The sequence below is a fragment of the Euleptes europaea genome, chromosome 3, assembly GCF_029931775.1.
Source record: "Euleptes europaea isolate rEulEur1 chromosome 3, rEulEur1.hap1, whole genome shotgun sequence".
In the NCBI taxonomy this organism is placed as follows: Eukaryota; Metazoa; Chordata; class Lepidosauria; order Squamata; family Sphaerodactylidae; genus Euleptes; species Euleptes europaea.
The window spans coordinates 91,423,855-91,449,141 of NC_079314.1; the positions used below are offsets into that span (position 1 = coordinate 91,423,855).

Genomic DNA, 25,287 nt, shown 5'->3' on the forward strand with positions numbered 1-25,287 from the left:
GCACCGTTCGGCGAAAAGTATAGATGAATCAATGTTTACATGCATTCACAGCTGGAGGCAGCAATAGCCTTTCCTTTGCTATGCAGTGTAGTCCCAGGACGGGATGCCAGCAACTTTGCTCTAACAAGGACCTCATGATCTGCTTCCTCTGGTTACCCTCATTATCACCCAACAATAATTTCCCTTCTTTTCCTTTGCTTCAACTAATGTCCTTTTTTCTGTACGGCTATGAAGTATGCTTGCTCGTAAAAAAAACACCCCTCTCACTGGGGTTGTTCTTGTAATGCTGTCATCACATGGGGTTTCATAGCTTAGGGTTGCTCACTTATAGCATAAAATTGGGATGTATACCAATCCTTACAGAAAGGACAAGGGCAACCTGGGCTGCCAAAGAGATCTGGAATGCAACCGCTTCTTACGATTCCCTAGATTACTCCAGCATCCTAAATTCTTACTGATAATATAGGCTTCTCTTACATCCCAACCTTCCTCTCAGTTCTCCTTAGCTCCAAGTGCGCATCAGCTTAGCATCCTATTTGCTCCCTAGACAGCCAAACATTCTCTGTGGCTGCATTCCAAGCTATCACAGAGAAGCCATCTCCAACTCATTACACTAACTTGGAGGGGGGAAAGACCAACTACAAAAGGGGCACAGCGGATTGGGAAGGGAAAAGGGGTCACTGGCCACTGCATTCCAATTCAGGGATCACAATTAACATCAAAAATAACATGAGTCAGGCACCACCTTCCCACCCTCTCCCAGTGAAGACGGGGGCAGAGGAGGAAGTTCAAGCGTTCAGCCATTTTGTCTTCAAGTCTGTTCTGTCTCCTTAAGATGGCGGAAGAAAAGGAGGAGGAGGAGAAGGGGCCGGTGCAGCTACAGCCGTTCTAGGTGAGAGCTGGGCAGAGGAATGGCAACAGGACTCAGTTCACAACTCTGCTTGTAGGCACTAGGAGTACGATGCCTGGTTGGCGCCAGATTTGACGATGGTGATGACACTGGCTGTGGCCACCTTGGCAGTAGTACCGTGAGCGGTGACCGTGCGGGCAAAGCCTTGGAGCGCCTCATACTTGCTGCGCAGGGCGTCGAGCTCAAGGCGCATGGCGGCATTCTCACGAGCCAGCTTATCCACCTCCCTTTCCAACTCGGTCTTCTGCTTCTGCAGTTCTTCCTTCTGGCAAACACGCTTGACCCGGCAGCTGGCTGCATAGCCACGGTTCTTCAGGGTGCGCCGACGTTGTTTCAGCCGGGCCACCTCCTCCTTGGAGAGGCCTCGCAGATGGTGGTTGAGTTCCCGCACCGACAACCCCATTAACTCTTCGTCTGACAGGTGTGGCGTGTTCTCACCCATCTCCCGCTTGATCTGTTCAGAGAAGTGGCAGGTAAGTGTCAAAAGAAAAGAACGATAAGGGGAAGAACGTAGGAAAATGGAACATAATTGAGTGGTGGTCAGCTCAGGTAAAAAGGTAAATTTAGACAGGAGAACCATCTCCTATCCTAGAAAGACGGGAAAATAGTTAACTCTGAGGGGAAGAGTGGGAAACAATTCTGGGCCTGTTTTTAAAGAAAGACTGCCCACTGAAATTTTTAACAGTTACAAATACAATAATAGTGATAATGCAAAAACAAGCAGCAGTTCACATTACAAGTAGGGTTGCCAACCTCCAGGTGGTGGCTGGAGATCTCCTGCTATTACGCCTGATCGCCAGGCGACAGATCAGTTCACCTGGAGACAATGGCCGCTTTTGGAAGGCAGACTGTATGGCTTTATACCCCATTGAAGTCCCTCTCCTCAAACCCGCCCTCCTCAGGCTCCACCCCCAAAATCTCCAGGTATTTCCCAACATGGAGCTGGCATCCCTAAAACAAGAGACATGCACACAAACTAATTCTATTTGACACATGAGAGCATAGAATATCTGGAGTTGTAGTAACTGTAGTATGCATTATTTATATAGAAAGTAAAAAAAAATGATCATATGAAGCATCATCTTTCCTGGCCTAATTATTTGTATTGTGTAGAAGGGCATAGGGACCCTAGAGACATACCAGGGCATCATATTAGTCATGCCACCATTTGTACCTTTTAAAGATGGATGTCAAATTATAACACAGGAAAAACAAATGAACACCCAGCTCCCCACCCCCACCAGAAGCTAGTAGTATGAGGGTAATCAAGACAGAACAGGAAATGTGGAGCAAACTGCACATGATAAGCCTGGTAATAAAAACAGGTCACATTTTTCTTTAAAAAAAACCCACACAAACACACAGACACAGCTCATATAATCACACCCTTAGAGGAAAAACACCATAGACCAAAACGGAAGGATACAGAAGCCCTTTGGGCTTCACCCCCGCTGGAATTTCTCGCAGACGTTGTCTGAACACTTTCACACACATTTCTGCAATCATGAGGATTTGAAACTTGGTCTGTCAAAAATAAGGTTGCCTGCTCCAAGCTCTGGTTTCCACTGCTCCACGTTGGGAAATACCTGGACATTTGGGGACAGGGTCTGGGATGGTTGAAGTTTGGTGAGGGGAGGGAGCTCAGCAGGGTAGAACACCATTCAGTCCACCTTCCAAAGCAGCCATTTTGTCCAAGGGAACTGATTTCTGTCATCTGGAGATCGGGTAATTCTGGGAAATCTCCAGGCCCTACCTGAAGTTTGGCAACCCTACCAAAATTAACGTTCAGACTTCTAGGACTCTACAGAGCATGTCTGATTCTTTCCAGTTGTATGCTAAGCCTTGCAAAGGTATCTACGTGAAGATGCAAGAAGAAGATGGACAATAAATATAGGCAGGAAAGACCGTTGTGAAATAAGAAATGGAGGGAGAGGGACAAGGGAAGTGGAACAAGGTATGCGGGGGCGGGGGGAAGTGGGTTGGATACAAGATGATGGGCCAAAATTCTGGCTGGGGCATGAAGGGTAAACCTACCCTCACACTTGTGAATTGTTCCAAACTGGGCTATGGGAGCCAGCTTTATGAAGCTGAATTATGACCAGAGTGTGAAGCTGTCCATTTTTATGGAGGGCTGAGACCACCTCTCTCCCAGATCTTGGTCTGACTTGATGTTGGTTTGCAGACATGTAAAACCCATGACAGGAAGATGCTTGTTCTTCAGCACTGACACGCTCTTACCTTTAGTGCTTTGCTTGACAAGCTGTCAGCTGACATTTCCCCTTGCAATCCGCTCTTCCCCAGGAAGGCCCCTGTAATCGAGCACAACAAAAACATTTGTAATTGCTATTCACCCCTCCACATTTTGTGCTCTGTTGGGACAGGCAACATTTTTCACATAAAGAGGGTCCCTCTCTATTTACCCTGTCCACGTCTCCAGTCCCAGACTTCACTCGCCATCACGGCAACAGACATTTAACAGAAAGTTGGATTCATCCCTAAAAAAGCTATCCTTCTGTGGGTGGAGGTATCTTTTAACGTTCCACAGTCCTTTAGTCCAGCAGAGCAACAGAGAGATACCAGATCACAGACCCAGAGTCGGAGTGAGTCATACTTTTTTGGCTTGCTTTGCTTTTGACTAACATTTTTTTTAAACCCTTTCTAATTTCCCCAAACTGGACCATGTCAGCAGCCATCAGTCTGATGCACTCCCATAAGCTCACCTACCTATCTGCCCAAACAGAGGTTAGACAGACGCTATTCATCCTCTCCACCCCGGAGTCTCTCTCTACTGGACATGCCCTACAGCTACCGGAAACTGCACAAGGGCAAACATTTCCTGAGAAGGAGGAAACAGAACTGTGGGGAGCCAGCTGGCGGGTGTGTCCCTGAAATGCCAGTGCCTGGAAAGAGACACGGGAGGGTGGAGAAATATGTGCTGGGGAAAGGGTATCTCTTTAACAAAGAACCTTGCATGGACAGGGCAGATGCTCAGGAGGAAAGGCACTGAATAGTACATTGGATGTTTGTACCCATCTCAAGAAGCAGCGAAATGAGGCCACCCACTGAGAAGGGAAGAGTTTCTACATATTTAGAAGATTCAACAGGAATAAAAAAAGATTTGATTAGTTTATTAAGACAAGGGAAAACAAAATCCAAAACACAACCTGATCAGAACTGTGCATGCTCTAGGAGGCACAGAAAGTTGAGAGCAGAGCAGATTCAGTTTAAAAGGGGGGGGGAGAGAGAAGAGAGGGAAATTAGTCTGCTCATTCCCCTGCCAGTTTATTGAATTTGGGAATGGATGATCTGTGGATTTGAACAGGGCAAATTTCCAAACCATATGTGCCCATCCAGTGATTCCTTGCAGATCCCCAGCTTGTCTTCCCTACTAAGAACCACAAATTATTCTGTCCTATTGATGGTCAGGGAATGTTTAGAGGTTGCAGGTAAACGTGTTGCTCCAAAGAAAAACCCAAGAACAAAAGCCTCAGAATACCTTTTACCAGGACTACTCAAAATAACAAAAAAGTGCAAGCTATCCACACACAAAAAACAACAACCAGGGTTGCCAACCTCCAGGTAGTCACAACAATTTTAAAACTTGGACTGCAAGTTAATTAGTTAGTCAAGCATAAGCAGTCACTATGGCTGAAAAAAATTAGGCAATAATACCACCAATAAGTATTGTTTTTGATTTATGTATATATTTCATATTAAGAATATGCTATATCTGTGAAGTAACAGAATAATATATTTATATACTTATTGGTGGTAAATTGCCTAATTTTTTTCAGCCATAGTGACTGCTTATGCTTGACTAACCTCCAGGTAGTAGCTGGAGATCTCCCACTATTAACTGATCTCCAGGCAACAGAGATCAGTTCACCTAGAGAACACAGCCACTTTGGAAGGTGGACTCTATGGCATCCTACCCCATGGGAGTCCCTCCCCTCCCCAAATCCTGCCTTCTTCAGGCTTCACCCCCCAAATCTCTAGGTATTTTCCAGCCTGGAACTGGCAACCCTATAAACAACCCCTAGATGTTTCAGGCCCTGATCTGAAGGGATGTTGTGTTCTTCATCTCGTGTACAATGTCAGGTGATCCTTCATGGAACTAACAAAATGTATTACAGCATAAGCTTTGACGAGTCAAAGCTCATTACATCATATTTTACTAGGTTGCCCTTTTTTTTGAAGAAAAAAAAGGAGAATGGAAGCCAACTGAAATTTGTACATCAGCTGTTTTACTAAAGGATGGATTTTCCTCATTCACTTCCGTCGGTGCAAGCTCTTGTGAAGTCACTATGATACTACTGTAAAAAACTTGACTAAAAACAACTTACCGTATTTGAGCCCTTTTTAGGGAGAAAAAGCACACACAAACACATGTACGCAACCATTTCCACCTTGGGAGGTTGTGGTTATGTTTAATGAAGACCCAGCAATTTGAGAAGGCCTTGTGTGTTTTCTGCGGGTTATGACAAAGCTGAGTGAATCACATTTGGAAGGCTGGAGTGAGGGCAGACAAGTATTATTATTAATGAATTACTATCAATGTGCATGGCACTGTGCAGAGTACAACAGGCAAGACTCTTCCCTTCCCCTGAAAGTTGCTGTTCATTCTCCGCCATAGTGGGCCCTACTGATTTCTTCAGTTGTGTTAATATCATATCGACAACCTTCACAGGGAAACTCAAGTTCTACACATGGAAGGATGTTGCCAGAGTAAAGGGAGGGACAAAAAGCCCTGCATTCCATGGAAGAAAGGGGAAATAAGTGTACTTTTGGGGTTTTTTTTACAAGTATACTGACCAGAGCCACTGGAGGAGCTTTAAGGGCAGATGGGGAGAGGAGACAAGAAACACCTGTTTTTATTAACTGCTTTTAAAAACAGTTAGTGAGAACTAAAAATGTGACACATTCCCATTTATCCTACCCTTCCGATATTAAATAACCCCAAGTTATTTGAAAACTCAGATAGCAGAATGTTTATTCTGTGGATGGATGTCGGAACAATTTATTCCAAACACAGAGTGCGTATGCAGACACACGAAAGCACTAAGAACAGCCCCTGATATAATTATTTATGTTAATGGCCGCTTTAGCTCGATGTCTCAGAACCCAGCAATTTCGCCTCGCTTTGTAGGATCTCCAGAGCCCCAGGAACGAAATCAGGGCAGAAGATCATACATGGATCATACATGGATTTCTCTCAAAGCCCCAGACGTTTTCCTTGAGCCTTGGTCATCGCAAACGGAATTTTTCCATCCTCTTCAGAGAGGAAAAAGTAAAAGTTTATGGCCCAAAGGTATTTGTGGAATATTCCTCGTCCTGAGATTTGAATATTTCACTCAGAAGACAGAGAAAGAGGCAGGGGGGGGGGGTTACTCAAGTTTGTTTGTTTTGCTCGTTCTAAAACATGTCCAGACAGGAGACTGTGGCCAGATGCAACAGGAGATGGGCACAGGACCAGGAACCTGAGAGGCCCCTGAGCCTCACGGAAGGAACACAGCGGCCTGTTTGAGAAGGGCAGGACTTCAGAAAGTCATGATCGATTAGGGCCCTGCCCACTTCCCTCTACAACCCACCGCCAGCTATGAGTTTTTCCCCTCCTGGTAACAAAGGTTACTCAAAGTCTGAGCAGAGGCCACAAAGACGCGTGACTTAATTCAGCAAGCAAAACTAGACTCGTCGTCGTGACTTCAATCGTCTCTGTTTAGGCGGGCGACCCTTTCAGCCCTCAAAGCAGCTGCATTTTAGTAAAAGGACAAACAGGACCCAGCTGTACAGTCAAAAGACATGCAAGGGGGAGGGCAAAAGGGAAACATGCTCAGCACATAGCACAAGCCAATATAGCCCTGCTCACAAGTTGCCGTGAACTAGGGTTGTCAGGCTATGGCGGGCAATCCTGGGAACATTTAGGGGGCAGGGACTGGCAAACCAGCATCATGACAGCAAGATGATGTCCCTTCCGGCGCAAACTGGAAGTGACATCATGGCACACTTGGGGATTTGCTAAACTTCCCACTATAGCAGGGGACCCGGCAACCCTATGTGAATGCATGTACAGCCTCTTTATGGTGGACACTTGATTTTTAAAAATATGTGTGTTGAGTAAATCTTATCTGACGCTACACCGAACATGTGATACAAACCTTGCATTTGTCCAGGTACTGGTCCCAGTTGCAAAGTGAACACACATTGGCTTATTTTTACAAACAAATGTACAATCAAACCAATGTGACTATGTTATTATGCGGTCAGTCTGTAAAGCATGTAGAAAAGTTATTTTTTTAAAAGTCTCTCTGTTCTCTATTACATTTTTATCCCACTCTTACTCTAAGGAACTGTGAATTATCTAAGGAGCTGAGGATAGCAAGCATAGTTCCCCCCATCCATTTTATTTTTACAGCAACCACCCTCTGATTGCACTTAGGGTTGGCTGAGTATGACTGGTCCAAGCACAGGGATTGGAACCTGGGACTCGCTAGCCCTAGTCAATTACTCTAACCACTACACCACATTAGTTCCCAGGAAGGAACTTTCCAGGCAATCATTTTTTCCCTACAATAACTGTACAGCTGTATGAAGTCATGAGATGTGGGAGGATCCCAACATCCTTCCTCTACTGTTGTTGGAAACAGGCGTTTTATCAGCACTTGATCTACAAAGATTTACAAAGATCTACAAAAAACTAAACGCACACACATACACAGCATCCACTGCCATTGCTCTGTGGCAGGATGGCAGGATGGCTGAGAAAATGTCACAGGTATCTACTGGACAGTGGCTGTGTAATCATTAGCAGGGTGAATGCAGCTTCCCTGCCAATGCTACATTTCAATTTTACTATTTCATTTTTTTCAATTTTATTATTTAATTTTGTTCTTTAGGGAATGGACACTCCCTCCCACTCTACAATTCAAGTACATGGTACCGTACCGTCCTTTCTGCAGCCACCCTATGAACCTTTTGCCTACCAAACCACAAATATTGTAAGATTGTATATCCATCTTCTCTTCTGTTGTAGTTTATATCCCTCCCCATATCCAAAATTTAATTAAAATAAATACAGGTGGATTGCTAGAAGGGGTACAGAGAACAGTCAGATTACTTCCCTTTATATAATGAAAGGGACAGAATACCACACTATGATGCACTATGACAGCCAACATGGTGTAGTAGATAAGAGCAGCAGACTAATCTGGAGAATCGAGTTTGATTCCCCGCTCCTCCACATAAGTGACAAACACTAATCTGGTGAACCGGGTTTGTTTCCCCACTCTTCCACAAGAAGCCAGCTGGGTGACTCTGGGCTAGTCACAGTTCTCTCAGAACTCTCTCAACCCCACCTGCCTCACAGGGTGCCCACTGGGGAGGGGGGGAGAAGCAATTGTAAGCCACTTTGAGATTCCTTAGGGTAGAGAAAAGAAGGTATTAAAACCAACTCTTCTTCTTCGGCACAAGTGCAATACTATACTATGTTCTCTTTAAATACTCCAGAAAGCATTGTAGCATCACATGCAAGACAAGTCATATTAATGGCTGCTGAAACATTCTTGAATTTCACCTTCTGCCCCTCCCATGAAACCAACAGACCAGAAATTGATAAACTACCCTTCTCTGTTGATTATCAGCATTAGGGTCACAAAGTGTAACCATAATTTTTTCCCCCTGAAGTTTTCCTTTCTGCCATCTCAACTCTTGTAGGGGAAGAACCACGTAGCCCCTAAGAACTGTTCACAAGCACAACAGTGCAAGCAGAGCCTTCTGTTTATCTCATGGATGGGTTAGGTACCGGTATTAGGACAGTTTTTCTTATTCCCGTACGACAAAGTTTGGAAACCACCTTAACAAACACATGGATTCAAAGTCGCAGGCCTGGCATTATTAGGTGCCTCGAAACCAATTATGATAAACAGCCTAGGCCCAACATACCTTACAGCAGTAGTTCTCTTTCCATGGCTCACAGAGAGCCACATTCAGTCACCATCAATCAAAAACCCCACATTTGGCCTAAGACCTGCACCTCAGTTAGGGTTGCCAGCTCTGGGTTGGGAAATACCTGGAGATTTTGGGGGTGGAGCTTGCGGAGGGTGGGGTTTGGGGAGGGACTTCAATGCCATAGAGAACAATTGCTTAAGCGGCCAATTTCTCCAGGTGAATTGGTCTCTATTGGCTGCAGATCAGTTGTAATAGCAGGAGATCTCCAGCCACCACCTGGAGGTTGGCAACTCTAACCTCAGTGACTGTACCAGTCACAAGCCTCACTAGGCAAAGGGCTTTGCCTTTTTCCCTGAAACATGAGGCAGGGGCCACATTGTGGAACGGTGGTCAGAAGAGCCTCAAGTACCATATCAAAGAGCCACGTGTGGCTGCTGACGCCACTGAGAATCACTACCTTTTAGGCTGACTCCCCCCAAAATTAACTTTTCTTTCCTAAAGACTTCCTAAACCCAAAGACATGCAACACATTTTTTAAAATGTATGTAGTACCTTTGGAATTAGGTTCAAACCAAAACATCAGGAAACAGCAAAAAAACCTTTGAGTTCCTCAGAGCTTTTAATCAGGGTGGATGTTCAAGATAAATGAAAGGGGACAGGGAGAAAAAGATATTTCAGCGTATATTTCTGCACTGGTATTCCATTGCAGAAATATATCCTGCACTGGTATTCCATTTTAACAAGGAGCCCCGTGGCGCAGAGTGTTAAGCTGCAGTACTGCAGTCAAAAGCTCTGCTCACGACCTGAGTTCGATCCCGACGGAAGTCGGTTTCAGGTCACCGGCTCAAGGTTGATTCAGCCTTCCATCCTTCCGAGGTTGGTCAAATGAGTACCCAGCTTGCTGGGGGTAAAGGGAAGATGAATGGGGAAGGCACTGGCAAACCACCTTGCAAACAAAGTCTGCCTTGGAAACGTCGGGATGTGACGTCACCCCACGGGTCAGGAATGACCCAGTGCTTGCACAGGGGACCTTTACCTTTATTCCATTTTAAGAATACAGATGTGTTGCAGACTTAATTGTATTAGACGGTGCTGCATGTAACACACGTTTCAATATGCCCCAAACGGCTAGAGGAAAACAGTAGCCCCCCCCCACCGAAACCTCGAAAGACCAGACTCCCTATGAGAATATAAGAGCCAGCAGTTAACCACATCAGCACTAATCGGAACAAAACAGGGAGGATCTGGTAAAGCAGAAGATGGGGGTGAGTAATACTGCACGATACCCACAGCAATAAAGGCATTAATAAAGGGGCTGTGGCTCAGTGGCAGAGCATCTGCCTGGCATGCAGAAGGTCCCAGGTTCAGTCCCCGCCATCTCCAGTTAAAGGGACTAGACAGGTAGGTGATGTGAAAGATCTCTGCCTGAGACCCTGGAGAGCCACTGCCAGTCTGAGTAGACAATACCAACTTTGATGGACCAAGGGTCTGATTCAGTATAAGACAGCTTCATGTGTTCATGTGTACTACTGTTGTTGTGTTGGACTGTAGAGAAGTTCCAAAAACCAACTGCAGTCTTTGCCTCGAGGAGATGGAGCATCATGGAGACGTTTTTGTAAAAAACCTGCTTGGGCTAGTTTTCAAGGTTTGATCAGCTAGAGAATTCAGATTTGTAAAGGTGTTTTAATCAGACTGAATTTTAGGATGCATTTAATAGTTAATTATTACCAGTGCCATGTCCCCGTGATGGGATGGCTTATCAATCTAAATAAATAACTTAAGGGTTTTAATGCATCCCTTGAGTAGGAGAAGGAGGAGGAGGAACGATGGGTCAGAGGCAGCGGGGATGTGGGAGGGAGAGATGCCAACTCACTGTGAATCAGCAGAAACTGGGAAGGGTTGCCAAGGCCACATGTGTTGCCTTCTCCACCGTGCCTCCACCCATACAGAAGGTATAACGCGGTTGCTATGAAGCAGGCAGACACAGGTCGTACCCCTGCAAGACTTGCCAGATTGACTGACAAGCCACCAAGCAAACAGGTCAGGTGAGGGAAGGCATGAGAACAGCGGAGGAGAGGCAGAGCTGGTTGGGAGACGTGGATTGAAAACTGACTTGCTCAGATGAGACTAATGAGATTTCGTGGCCAATTACAGCCGAGGAGTCAGATGTTCTGGAATAGCAAACAGCACACAGAGGACTGCGACACGCAGCTAGCATATCGAAAGGCCCCTGGCTTTCATCCGGCATCTTCCCTCAAAAAGTGTGGCAACACTGTTCCTACTCCCTAGAGTAAATGGTCTGGGAAAAGGAAGGCTAGCCAGCCCAGAGTACCTCTTCCTGGCACTGCAGGTCAAGAACAGCCAAGTGCATTCTTGTTCATACACACAATAGCCCATCTGCAGGGAAAGAGAGGCAAAAATCAAATTACCCTCTAAGGCAGGGGTTCCCAACTATTTTCAGCCTGTGGGCATCTTTAGAATTTTGGCACAAGGTGGTGGGTGCAACATTCAGAATGGCAGCTGCAAGTCGCAGAGCCAGCCCAAATTTGAGGGAGTGAGGTTGTGCATAACTCTAATAGTAACTCGCCAACATTTCAGGCAGATGCTCTGGTGCCTTTTAAAATTAACATACTGCTTAAAATATTTTCCTTCATATACACAGCTTACCTTCAGTTACGTAGTATAGATCCTTGTGATTTTGTGGCAGCTGCTGCCAAAGCAATCTTTAAAACTCTTTAGAGCCAGTAAGATCTCCAATGGCCAATCAGAAGCCCTGCTGGGCAAAAGCCCCCACCGAGCTGTGCCCACTTTCAAAAACACTTGGTGGGCACCAGGAAAGTTGCTGGCAAGTGCCCTGATACCCACAGGTACCAAATTGGGGACCCCTCCTCTAAGGGAAGAACAAAAAAGTATCAGGAAGAACATTGGGACATGGTACTGTGGCTAACAAACAAACCAGGAAGTCACCTATTTAAATCTTGCCTTATTATAAACCCACTAGGTAGCCTTTAACAAGCCACTCCCACCCCAGTCATTGGGGAATTACAATAATCTCAGAGTGAAACTAGAAGTTTGCTTTCTTTAAGGAGTTGGGTCTGGGTTCCTTGGACCCAACTCAGGTTCCCCACAGCCACACAGCAGCTGTGGGGAATGGCTATTGAAAAGGAAAGCGGAGCCCATTCAGGCTCAGAATGCCACCATGGGAGATGCAGGGCTCCTGCCCCGCACCCCCCATTTTCCATGCCAACACCAGCGCTTGGGTGTGTGTTGTTTCCTTTTTGCGGCTCCCCTCCCCAAGCTCCACCCTACTCAGGCTCCGCCCCAAAAATCTCCAGGTATTTCCCAACCTGGAGATCGCAACCCTACCTCCCCCACCATCACCGTGTTCCACCCCCTCAACCCCTGGTGCCACTATTACTCCTAAACTCTAGTTCCTTACTGTAACACTGCATAATGACAGAAGTTTGTTCATTTGTATTAATTGAGTTGCAAACAGTTTAAAGAAATCTGGTACACTTTTGCACTGCCCCTAAACAGTGCTCATGAAGAGTTAAGTGATTTTTTAAAAATAGCGCAAGAAGAGCAAGACTACCCTGTATAAGGGCTTCCCTGAATATATCGTCTCACCCTTTTGTGAACCTTTTAAAACAAAATTTTAAAGGAAGTTCACAGAGTAGTGTGGAGGCGCCGCAGGGGGAGAGATGTGCTAGTCATCACTAAATTGTATCATAGGGAATGTCCAATACGTCTCCACAACACTTGGGCAACCAACCTCCCACAAAGCAAGCAGAACAGCAATGAAGGAAGTGTTGCATGTTCCCAAGATCTAAATATTGTGTTGTGATCTTGGGACAAGTGGAACCTCCAGAAAAGCAGCAGCAGACTGCAATGAGCAAATGTGTAAAGGGGGGGGGGGGAGAGATCAATCAGAAAGGCTCAAGGTCAGTCTAAAAAAGGTATATAATAGCCCAAACCCTTTACTAGAAACTGAAGCTTGGCCTCTCTGCTTCTCAACATCAGGAAACTAGAATAAGGGCTGAAAACAAGCAACTCTTCGAATCTTAAAAACAGTTCTCTGTCCCAACCAGTCCTTCGCCACCTTCTTGAACATTTCCTTATTCAGTGCGTTTTCACTCTGTTACTACCTGATGCAGGATTCTGTATGTACCGGTAGTTTAGAAGCAAAGAAAAGGGGCTGCTCAGAAGGATGCTAAAGTCTGGGTACTTGCATTAAAAGTATTCCTTCACTGACCCCTCCTTCCTGACTACTGTTTTAATTGTTTTTGTCTTTGTATGCATTTTAGCGCTGTTTTCACTTGTTTTAATGATGTGTGTTTTTGTGGGGGTGTTGGTTTTAAATGAGCTTAAAATGTGATTTTAGTATGTATGTTTTGATTTGTTAGCCCCTTTGGTTGTCCTTGTAAGGTTGCCAGCTCTGGGTTGGGAAATATCTGGAGATTTTGGGGGTGGAACCTGAGGGGGTAGGGAGGGGAGGTACTTCAATGAGGTATAATGCCATAGAGTTCTCCTTCCAAAGCAGCCAGTTTTTTCTCCAGGTGAACTGATCTCTGTCTCCTGGAGATCAGCTGTAATCCCAGCTCTCCAGCTATTACATGGAGGTTGGCAACTCTACCTCCTTTCTGAAGGCAGAAAGGTGGGATATCAATTTTGTAAATAAAATAAAAACCTTAATCTGCATGTTTTGTACACACAGCACCACCTACAACCCTATTAAAAAGGTAAAGGTCCCCTATGCAAGCACCGGGTCATTCCTGACCCATGGGGTGATGTCACATCCCGACGTTTCCTAGACAGACTTTGTTTGCGGGTTGGTTTGCCAGTGGCTTCCCCAGTCATCTTCCCTTTACCCCCAGCAAGCTGGGTACTCATTTTACCAACCTCGGAAGGCTGGAAGGCTGAGTCAACCTTGAGCCGGCTACCTGAAACCGACTTCCGTCGGGACCGAACTCAGGTCGTGAGCAGAGCTTGGACTGCAGTAATGCAGCTTTCCACTCTGTGCTACAGGGCTCTTTTGATTGAAACAAGGGGCATACCTGCATGTTCCCCCACCCCAGGGCAAAAAACAGCTCCGTGAGGGTAACAGAGTTATGGGAACATCCTGGTGGTACACTTCATTCCAACTGTCTTTCCTCTCTCACTGCTTTTAGCCTTTAAAGCACACACACATACCACTGCAGGAGATTCTGACCATGGATTTCCCAGGCACCATCTAATTTGGCCATTAGCTGGACTGAATTCAATGGACCTACTGGCTTAAATCCAAATGCTTCTTCTCAATTGGGCTGTAAATATGTTAAGAGATGCTCATATACATCATTCCACTTGGGAAAAAGTCTCCATAACTGAACATGAAAACAAAAATATTGGAGAGAAATACAAAGAGCAAGGGTGTACCTCTTCTCTAGTCTCGTCCCTTTCTCTAAGGTTGCAGTGGGACACATACAAATGGCAACCAATGAGAAACTGGGAAGATATAGGATGAATGATTAAACAGTTTTTAAATGTTTCACTCGGCACTTTAGCTACAAATTGCATTAGGATTTTAGAACACGAAACGGGGCACATCAAACCAAACCTCACGGTCTTTTTCAATAATAACCAGTCTTTTCTCTTCCCATCCAGATGCTAGGAGGAGCTGGACAGCTGGAACCTCAAGTGCTCAACTATCTCTTGTCTTGCTGGCATGAATGATCCATCAAATTCCTCTAAGGGGGGGAATCTAAATTGGCTTCCTCTAAAATGAACAGGATTCCTGTTCAGGGTTTGGTTCATCACATCTTTCATAGTCCAGGTATAGACTTCTTAAGCCAAATATTTCTATGTCTTTCAACTTAAAGCTGCCAATTAAATTCCTAGAGCAGCAGCAGCAGCTTGGAGGATTGCCATCCTATTAAACAGCTTTAAAACCAGCTTCTGATAAAGTTCCTCCAGTGGCATAAATTAATATTAATCTGATCATTTATGTGCAAATATTCACTAGTTAAGGATCCAGCATCTAACATCTAATGAAATTTAATTATCTCAGAGAGAGTTGTTACTTCAGAGCAAGCAGATGTTATTCAGTGCTGTGTGTGCTATTCTGAAACCAAAAGAAGCACATATTTGTGAGAGTGTGTCTTACACACACAGATAGAACAAACAGAATTCTGGCACGTGGAATCAAATGCTCAAAACAATTATCTTTGAAATTAGCTAATTATATCTAATAGGATAACCAGATTTAAGCAAAAAGTAAAAGTAAAAAGAATATATACCACCAATGTAAATATTTGTATAAGATTACGCACTGACTACCAGACAGGACCTTACTTAATTGGGTGCACATTAGATTAATTTGTCTATGAAACATGTAATGTGTTTACTGACTGTCCTTGGACATATAACTATTTCCCTTCCCCTCCTTCCCCATCTCCCTTTCATTTTTATATTTCTGTACCCTAAAAACCCATTAATAAAATTTATATTTAAAAAAAAACAATTATCTTGGGGACTGCAAATTGTGCTTTCCCAGCACACAGTAACAAGGTGGATTTCAGCTTTCCCCACCAAGCAGGGACTTTCTGACATCTTTTTGTGATAATAGAGCTATGTAAAATTCTGTATTCTAAATGGCTCAGGTCCCTTTCAGTAGCATCCAATAGTATTATTCTGAACACAGTTATATCCTAATTCCATCAAAGCCAATGGGCTTAGCAGAGTGCAACTCTGCTTAGGATTGCTCTGCAAATCCATGTTCAGCAAGATACGAGAATGCTGTAACTGCCCTGACACAAACCAAAGGCAGCTCAGAGTACGTTAAACTTATTTCTAAGCCCAGATATCAATTTGTGTGATTTTTTAAAAATTTAGTGCCGGCGCTATCGATGTACATGGCACATCAAAGAGTAACGTAAGCAAAAAGACCGGTCCCTGCCCTGAGGAGCTTACTATCTAGATTTCAACAGAAGACGGAGGCAACAGAGGGGGGAGTGCAAGGCTAAGACAGGAGGAATGCGAGTTACTCATACTTAGCTTCAGTTTCAGGAAGAGCAGCCCTAAGGCATTTTAACTAAAGGCTTTTAATACAAACCCTTAAAAACCCCAAAGATTTATAGTAAATGGGGGCGTGGAGCGGAGAGAAGACATAAAGAAGCATTTGCAAAAAGGAAGTGCCACTCTGTACCCAACTGATACTACCTAGTGTGGACCATGACACTTAGAAGCCTCATAAGGGTAGTGACTAGAGAGGGTTTTAAATATTAAAGGAAGGTTGACATACCAATGCATGTCCTTAGCAGACAAATGGGATGACTGAGAAAGGAATGTCGGGACCTGTGGTGAAGAATAACTTAAGGGTTTGGTGGGAGGGGGAAGGGTAACTTTCTTATCCTTCATTTACCAATTCAAAGACAATTCCTGCAAAATGGGAGAGAAGTCACATGACAGTGATAGAGGTGCACAGGGTGAAAACAGATTCGATACCAAAAATGTCTTCTTCCCAACTTCATAACTGAATTAACAAGGATGCATACTCGCAAATGAAATGCTGGCTCAGCTGTCAGCTTTGCACCTTCCCAGGCTTCACATGGGCGGTCTGCTGATTCACTTCTTAAAACAACACATGAACATTTATCTGTCAGTTCGTTGCATAGAAAAGAGAGTGTTTTTTTTTAAAGCACAAAACGACTCCAAGGATTGAAAAGTGACGTTGGAGAAACCCAGCCAATTAGCATCATGCAAAACTGACTTTTACTTACAACTACCCCTGCCCCAAGCTTAACCTTGGAGATGTAAAGGCACCTTTGAACTGAATGCAATGAGGCTGCTTCCAACTAGAGTGCTAAGTCCAGGGAGACCCTGATTCAACTCCTGACTTAGCCATGAAGCTCACCAGGTGATCCTCAGCCATAATTCTTGCTCATCCTAACCTACTTCACAGAGTTGTTGAAAGTATAAAATGTGGATGGGGGAGGGGGGGAACTACACACACCTCCCTGAGGTCTCTTGGAAGAAGATAAAAGGAAATGTTAATTACATAAAGAAAAATGTCTATATATTGTCGAAGGCTTTCACGGTCAGAGTTAATTGGTTCTTGTAGGTTATCCGGGTTGTGTAACCGTGGTCTTGGAAACGTCAGGAAAGAAAATTCCAAGACCATGGTTACACAACCCGGATAACCTACAAGAACCAAAAATGTCTATATTGACTCTCAGTCTTCCCAACACCACAGATTAAAACAAACCTTTGATTAGAAGAGAATCATTCCAATGCATTTAAGATCAAGGTCTAGTCTTCCAGTTCATCTTCATGGCCTCCTTGCAGTCTCACATGGGAACTGTGCATGCGCAGGTCATGGCCTGCGCAGTTCCATGTGGGACTGCAAGGAGGACAACACGATGAACGACCGTTACAGATAAGCAACACTGTTTTCATCTTCATGGCCTCCTTGCAGCCCCACATGGGAACTGCGCATGCGCAAGCCATGGCCTGCGCTGTTCCCATGTGTGCCTGCAAGGAGGACCACTCTATGAACAACAGTTACAGGTAAGCAACACTGTTTTCTCTCTTTCTTGCTCCCTTTCCTTCCTTATTCATGTTAAGGTAAAAACAAAACAAAACAACAATAGCTGGTTTTCAGAGCAACAATAAGAGCAGAGTGTCATGGTGTGTTGTATGATACACAAGAGTTAGGTGACAGTCATGCCAATTGGTAGTATGTGGTAGCTTAACAAGTCAAGTATCTAAACATTCAAATATTCCAGAGCACTTAAAGGCTTTTCTCACTAGAATGCATTCTGTCCCTACAGAATATGGATGCAAATCCCCTATACTCACTGATGGGAATAATCAGCATCAAAGTCGCCAGTGACTTCTGTCTTTCCCCTTGTACTCCTCCCGTCCTTTCAGCAACAATTTGACAACTTACTTGTAGCAAAGCATACCGTTCTCCAAAAATAATGAGCACGTTTATTTAGGGTGTTTGGAAGGAGTTACCAAGTGTCAGCTTAAATGAAGTTGGGTTTTTTTTTCTAAATCAGAGCAATAACTAGACGATGAAGCAGATCCCTAGTTATAGAATTACATTCCTTAGATGTTGTAAACATGCATCAGAGAGAGTTTCCACAGGGCACAGCCTGTCCCCACAGAAGAAAGAACCTGTGTGGCAAAATTTTCTGTAAAAACCGCAAAACCTAATTGCGCGCTGTCAAGTATGTATCTTTGTCAAAAATTCATTGACAGGTTTGCCAGGCTACTGAAAGCTCTTTATAGACCTGCCCTATAACAAGTTGAAAATACAACTTCCTATTCAGTATATACAACCAGGGAGCTTATGGTAGATGGCTTTAAGAGGAGTTCATAACCTTCTTTATGTTTTGCCAGCAGTGGACATGGTAGTATTTTAGAGAGACTGGGCTTTTCCACATTTTTTTGGGTCTTACTGCCTGCCCCTTGGATTAAGTATCATTCACAGCTGTAGTATCTGTTAGGTAATATCAGTTGCGGTGGCACCTTTTACCTACAGTCCTCACCCTTCCCCTCAAGCTAGTCATCAATCACGGCTTATAGGTGAAATGTAGCCCTCCCTGGCTAGGTAGGGTGTGGAACACTATACAATGGGATTTAAAAATCTAAAACACAGAGTACCCAAAGAGAAACGAAGAATACAGAACTAGTTCCTATCCATTTATTCTAGGTCTAACTTTAAGAGGGCAGCAGGAAAAGAGGAAGACCCAACAAAGAGATGGATTGACTCAATAAAGGAAGCCACAGCCTTCAATTTGCAAGATCTGAACAAGGCTGTCAAAGATAGGACATTTTGGAGGACTTTCATTCATAGGGTCGCCATGAGTCAGAAGCGACTTGACGGCACTTAACACACACACAACTTTAAGAGGAAGGCCCTTTCCCCAGGGCTCTGAAGCCTAAGGAATAAAATGGATGTCTTCTCATACACCTGGGAAGAGATATATATATTTTTTTTAAAAACCGCTAGTCTGACTCTTGCCCCAACAGTAGCACATTCCACACACCAGGCTCCCACAGAGCAACACTCACCCCCGAGAGGGCCCAAATGTTTCCGCAAGAAGGTAACAGGTGTACTGGAGAACCAACACCTCTCCAGTGACCTATGGAAGAAAGTGGGTTACGCAACTAAACCCTCAGGATCGGCCTGCGCCTCTAGCCACCGAGATCCCTTCCCGATCCTAAATAGGAAAACCTTACAAGAGGAAAAGAGCAAGAGTCCAGCAGCACCTTAAAGACTAACACAAATATTTTCTGGCAGGGTATGAGCTTTCGTGAGCCACAGCTCACTTCTTCAGATACCAGAAAGCTCATACCCTGCCAGAAAATATTTGTGTTAGTCTGTAAGGTGCTACTGGACTCTTGCTCTTTTCTACTACTGCAGACAGACTAACGCGGCTACCCACTTAGAAGAGGAATCCACCTACCCGCCTTTCTTCCGCAGGAAGGCGTCACATAGCAGAACGCCAGAGTTTTCTCTGGTTTTAAAAGGCGTTGATGTGCAAGCCCTATTGCCAAGTGTGTGTTTTTTTTGGGGGGGGGGCTTTGCCCTCCCCGCCCTCCCTTGGCGGTTTAGGCTCCCCAGCCACACTGTTTGCCCTCTGTCATCATGCTGCTTCAGCCCCAGTTTGGGAATCCCCCCACTCCGCCCTGCTATTAGCTCACAAGCCAGAACAACATTCTTCCTACAAATGTAGAAAAGGGCAAGAGTCCAGGAGCACCTTAAAATCTAACACAAATATTTTCTGGTAGGGTAGGAGCTTTCGTGAGCCACAGCTCCCTTCTTCAGATACCTTCAGGTATCTGAAGAAGGGAGCTGTGGCTCACGAAAGCTCCTACCCTACCAGAAAATATTTGTGTTAGTCTTTAAGGTGTTCCTGGACTCTTGCCCTTTTCTACTACTGCAGACAGACTGACTGGGAATTTCCTACAAATGGTCCATCACATGGGGGGGGGGTGGCTAGCAAACGTAGGACCTACCCGGATCCTCGCCCAGCTTTACGCCGACCCCGTGATCGCCCACCAAACCACGGCTGGCCTCCGAGGACGGACCGCCGCCTGCAAGCAAGGCCTTAGCACGTGCACACACATGGTGAATATGTGCCATGAGTAACTCCTGTGTTATTGAGCGATTTCCTGCCTTGGGCAGCTGTCTGGGGCTCCCTGGCAAGTGCCGAGGCGCGCGGACCCAAGGCGAAAGGCGCGGCATAACGCGGGGATCTGGGGATCCGGGAGGAAGATCCCTGGGGATCCGGGAGGAAGATCCCCGCCACGCCACTCGCCCCGCCAGAGGAAGGGGGGGGGGGAAATGAAACGCGAAAAGCGACAACAACGACGTAGCCTCGGCGTCCTCTTACCCTGAAAGCGATCGGCATCAGGCACACGACACACCACCAATACGGGTTTTGGTGCCCTTTTCGGGGGTCTCCGGCTCCCCGCCCCGTGGGGTGGCCGCGTAAAAGACCCCTCCGGAAAGCCCCACAAGCACCCCCGGAGCAAACGCGGCCCGTCTGTCGTCCTCTGACGTCTGTAAGTTTCCCCAACTACAGAGTTACGAAGCGAGCCTCCACTTACTTCGCAGGAATCCGTCTTTGTCTGCCGCCCTGCGCCTGCCTTCTGTCTTCGGAATCCCCCTCCTCCTCCTCCTCTTTTTTCCTTGCTTATTCTGCTTTCGATTCACCTTGTTTGCTTCTGCAAATGAAGGTTGTTGTTTTCCCGAGGAGAAGGGCCGAGCTGGGCTCTGCGCGGTGAGCTGCTGAGTTGTAATATGAGTTTCCTGGAATTACTCACTCACAGGATTCTTTTCATTCATAAAAACACAGTCATGCGATGACATCATTCTTTCCCTTCCCTCCCCATCTTAGTGAAGGGCACAGGCAGAGAGAGAGGTGAAAGGAAGCTGCCATCTTGGTGCTGGGCACTAATTTTAAAGAGACCCACACCTAACCAAGACCACGGTTACACAGCCTGGATAACCTACAAGAACCAATGAATTCTGACCGTGAAAGCCTTTGGCAATATTTTCCACACCTAAATGTTTGACTGTTGATGCCAAGGCTCACCGTGACCAGTAGTTCACTGTATCTGTCATTCCATACATAGAAATACGATTTTGGAGTAAAGAGAGAATGACTGGAAATGAAAAGACAAAAATGCTCACAATATTAGTTTTAATACACTTTTTTATTTTAAAGAGCAGTCCATTTATTTCAAATACCAGTGTAGCTCCAGCTAAGGTTCACACTTTTGTGCTGGATGTTGAGTCTGTAACAAGCAGAAAATCACATGATGGCATCTATCCCATTTTCTTGTTGGGGAAAGCTGCATCTGTTGACCTGCTTGTCGGGAAGCTCTGTCACTGAGCCACAGACCCTAGTGCTCAAATACAGCTTAAACAAGTTTCATTTAAAGCTTCTTGGCAAATAAATCTACAATGGATATGTTGGAAGGGAAGATGCTGGTATGGTGGAGTGTCTGTAGTTTGGATGAAGGAAACTAGTTTGTCATAAAATACTGTTCTAGCTGGCAGGCAATCCTAAAATTACAGTGCCACATGTATCTTGAAATTCAACATACAATATACATTATTGTGTCTTTCATTCGTCTTGCTGAACATATCAAATACAGAGCCTCCTGGAAATGATTTGGGATTCTTTCATGTCATAATTGGAATACACAAATATTGTGATAAGCATACATAGACTAGTATAGATTATTTATATTTCTATCCCAGCTTTCTTGCAGTATTCAGGGTAGGTAACAAAAGTAAAACAAAACATACACACAACATATAAAATACCTGCTTAATTAAAGTTATCCACATCAGCATCCTCCTCCTAATTGAATGCCAGACCAAAAAGGAAAGTTTTACAGCTCTTCTGGAAAGCATTAAGGCTCCGACTTTGATGAATCACTGGGGAAAGGCAGTTCCACAAACTGTCGGGTAGTCACCAAGATAAATCTCTGTGTACATACAGTCGAAGTCTGTGATTCTTAAGAGGAATACTCTTATCAATCTGGGGGCATTCAGAACTTCTGGGGTCATTCAGGATTTTAGGCAGTGGAATACACAAATACTGTGATAAGTATACATAGACTAGTATAGATTATTTATATTTCTGTCTCAGCTTTCTTGCAGTATAAGGCATCCAGTAAACAATTCAGTAGGACTAGGATCACATAACTGGAAAACAATACAAACAAACAAAAAACCCTGGCTAAGGCATGACATATCATAATACCGAAGAACTACTGCTCATCCTGGCCTGAGGAATAAAGATGAATATTATTAACAAAAGTGAAGAATCATATTGCCACATATAATTATATTGTGAGTTTATGAAAAACAAAAACAAAAATCTGTGGGAGCCTTTCTGACCTCCTCAGGCAGAAGAGGCTGAAACTAGTTCCCAGTTCATTCCCAGTTCTTTATTCGCATTTCCTAGTCCCTGAATCCAAACACAAATACTGAGGAAATTTTAAAAGCTCTGCACCCCAAAATAAGGGTTGGCCCACCACACATACACCCCCACATTCAGGGGACTCAGCCCTCCAAGGGAATGTATACTGGTTCCTGGTCCATTGTCCAATTCTTGGGCCAGCTGCTCCAAAGAGGGGTGCTCCCAGGACAAACGTACATACAGACACTGTGGCCCAGCTGCACCCCAAAACAATATTTGGACCACTCCACATCACACATCCCCACACTCCAGAGACTGTCCCCGGCAAGAAGACATACAGTGGACAAACTGGGAACCAGTTTCAGCCTCATCTCAAACAGGCCATTCCACAAAGTTGAGCCATAACAAATAATGTTCAGGAATGGGAAGGTGCTGTTCTTAACCGTCTGCAGGTGTACCTTAAGAAGGCTTTGCTCAAATGAGCAACGCTGTCACAGCAGATCCACTACCCCACGTCAAATCACCAGAGGGAAAGAGGTTCTGGAATCCAAAGGGTTTCAGCCAATTCCCAGCTCTCCTCCACCTGCTTTTCTTCCAGTTGGTTCCAAACTGAGACTGTTTTCTTTACTCACATTTGTCCCTCACCTCAGCTGGGGTGGGGGAAGCTCTGCAGTTATCCAGGAGACCATCTCCCAACTCTATGCTTTTAAAATATTGTCGAAGGCTTTCACGGTCAGAGTTCATTGGTTCTTGTAGGTTATCCGGGCTGTGTAACCGTGGTCTTGGAATTTTCTTTCCTGACGTTTCGCCAGCAACTGTGGCAGGCATCTTCAGAGGAGTAACACTGTCCTTCAGTGTTACTCCTCTGAAGATGCCTGCCACAGTTGCTGGCGAAACGTCAGGAAAGAAAATTCCAAGACCACGGTTACACAGCCCGGATAACCTACAAGAACCAATCTATGCTTTTAATTTGGTAACAGCCTTAAGACTGCAGAAAGGGCAAGATATATAGATATAGATATATATCTATATAGATGATATCTATCTATCTATCTATCTATCTATCTATCTATCTATCTATCTGGCCATTAGTTGCTTATGATCCTCAAGGTGACAAGGATAAATTTACAAATATCATTCCACTACATCAGAAAAGGGAGGAGCCCCGTGGTGCAGAGTGGTAAACTGCAGTACTGCAGTCCAAGCTCTGCTCACGACCTGAGTCCGATCCTGACGGAAGTTGGTTTCAGGTAGACGGCTCAAGGTTGACTCAGCCTTCCATCCTTCCGAGGTCGGTAAAATGAGTATACAGCTTGCTGGGGGTAAAGGGAAGATGACTGGGGAAGTCACTGGCAAACCACCCTGTAAACAAAGTCTGCCTAGTAAATGTCATGATGCGATGTCACCCCATGGGTCAGGAATGACCCGGTGCTTGCACAGGGGACCTTTGCTTTACTTTTATACATCAGAAAAAGATACCATTATATATAAAATGTGTTACATTTATTTGACGTTTTAGGGTTAGCAACCTCCAATTGGGGCTTCGAGATCTCCCAGAATTACAGCTGAGCTCCAGACTACACAGATTAGTCCCGCTAGAGAAAATAGCTGCTTTGGAGATTGGACACTATGGCATTATATACTGCCGAGGTGTCCCCCTCTCCAAACTGTGCCCTCCCCTAGCTCCACTTCCAAATTTCCAGGAATTTCCCAGCCCCGGACTACAGAGACTTCTTTTAGCTATCATGATAAAGTGGATCTTAACAGAACTTACTCCCAAGTAAGAGAGCATAATCAGAATCTAGGGTTGTCAGATCTCCAGGAAATTCCTGGAGATTTGAGAGGTGGTGCCTGGGGAGGGTGGGGTTTAATTTAAAAAATTTTTTTTTTATTAACTTCATTTATTTTAATATTCTGACCACAATTCTGCTGTGCTTTTGCTTCTGGTAGTAGATAACATCGCCCCATAGCCTCCACTCATCAATTGGGCTCCAGCTGATTGTGGAATAAAAACATCTTAGAACACTTTCCTGGAAACCAGCCCCTGTTAAACCCTACCTCAGTAGGATTCTGAGCAGACACTTTCAGGACTGCTCTAACCGATGATTATTTTTAAAATCCAAACGGTCTTTTTAAAAGAGGGCAGCGCGCAAGCGAGAACGGGCCCTCTGACGTCGTGCCCCCTGGCCAAAGATGGCTGCCGCGCTCCCACCGCGCCGTCATCCGCCCAGACGCAAGATGGCTGCGGCTTGACGTCAGAGCGTCATGGTCGTTCGCACGCCATCGGGCTGCCCCGTTACCCAAGATCTTGTGACCAGCCAAGCGACGCGAAGGCTGAGCGGCGGATGCCCGTCCGAGAGAGGCGATTGGTGAAGAAGCGATCACGTGACGGGGGTAGGCGCTTTGTTGGCGGAAGTAGATTGACAAAGTGAAGAGGTGAGTGAGGGAGGCTGTTGGAGGAGCAGGAGAGAGAGAATCTGTCTTTGCTCTTGTCCCCCCTCCCTTCCCCCCTCTTGTCCCCCCTCCCTTCTTGTCCCACCCCTTAAAGCGGGGTGGTGGTGGTCCTCGTTATGTGATAAAGATTACAGAGTGCTAAAATGTTTAGGATTGAAGAGCACCTTCTCTGATCAATGGAGTGTTTTCGTCTGGTCCACCACTTTCTGTGGTTCGCCCTCTCCTCTTTAGTGTGCCCTGAGGCATCTGTAGCTCTGCCTTGATCCCGCCCTGTGAGTCTTTGCTTCGGTTTATAGTTTATATTAGCGATTGCTGCCTGTTGAGCAACATCTATGTATGAAAGTTGGACTCCGCCCTTTATCTCATGCAGGCTGGGGCTTCATCCTTAGTGATGGTGAAAGCTTTGCGTATTAAAACTTCGGAATATTAGGGAAGGAACCCCAGGTACACAACGCGGAGCCATTCAGAGCAGAATTACACCCTTCCGAGACTCAGAAACATGCGACTCTGCTCAGGATGGCACTGATAGACTTATCACTTTAAAGTACAGGGAAT

General features: G+C 45.1%; 1 protein-coding gene across 1 annotated transcript; it reads right to left on the reverse strand.

Moving 5' to 3' along the window:
- Positions 1–778: 778 nt before the first annotated feature.
- MAFF (MAF bZIP transcription factor F) lies at positions 779–3,215 on the reverse strand. The gene is made up of 2 exons (XM_056847099.1): positions 3,149–3,215; positions 779–1,364 (listed from the first exon to the last, which is right to left on the reverse strand). Exons 1-2 carry the CDS (start codon positions 3,182–3,184, stop codon positions 951–953), a joined length of 450 nt encoding a protein of 149 aa, XP_056703077.1. The 5' UTR covers positions 3,185–3,215; the 3' UTR covers positions 779–950.
- Between the last annotated feature and the right edge of the window lie 22,072 nt (positions 3,216–25,287).

What these genes read in the sequence shown, in the direction of transcription:
- MAFF (XM_056847099.1), bottom strand. Translation starts at nt 3,184, where the DNA reads ATGTCAGCTGACAGCTTGTCAAGCAAAGCACTAAAG. An exon ending in TGTCAAGCAAAGCACTAAAG is followed by an intron (nt 1,365 to 3,148) that starts GTAAGAGCGTGT and finishes TTCTCTGAACAG; the next exon opens with ATCAAGCGGGAGATGGGTGA.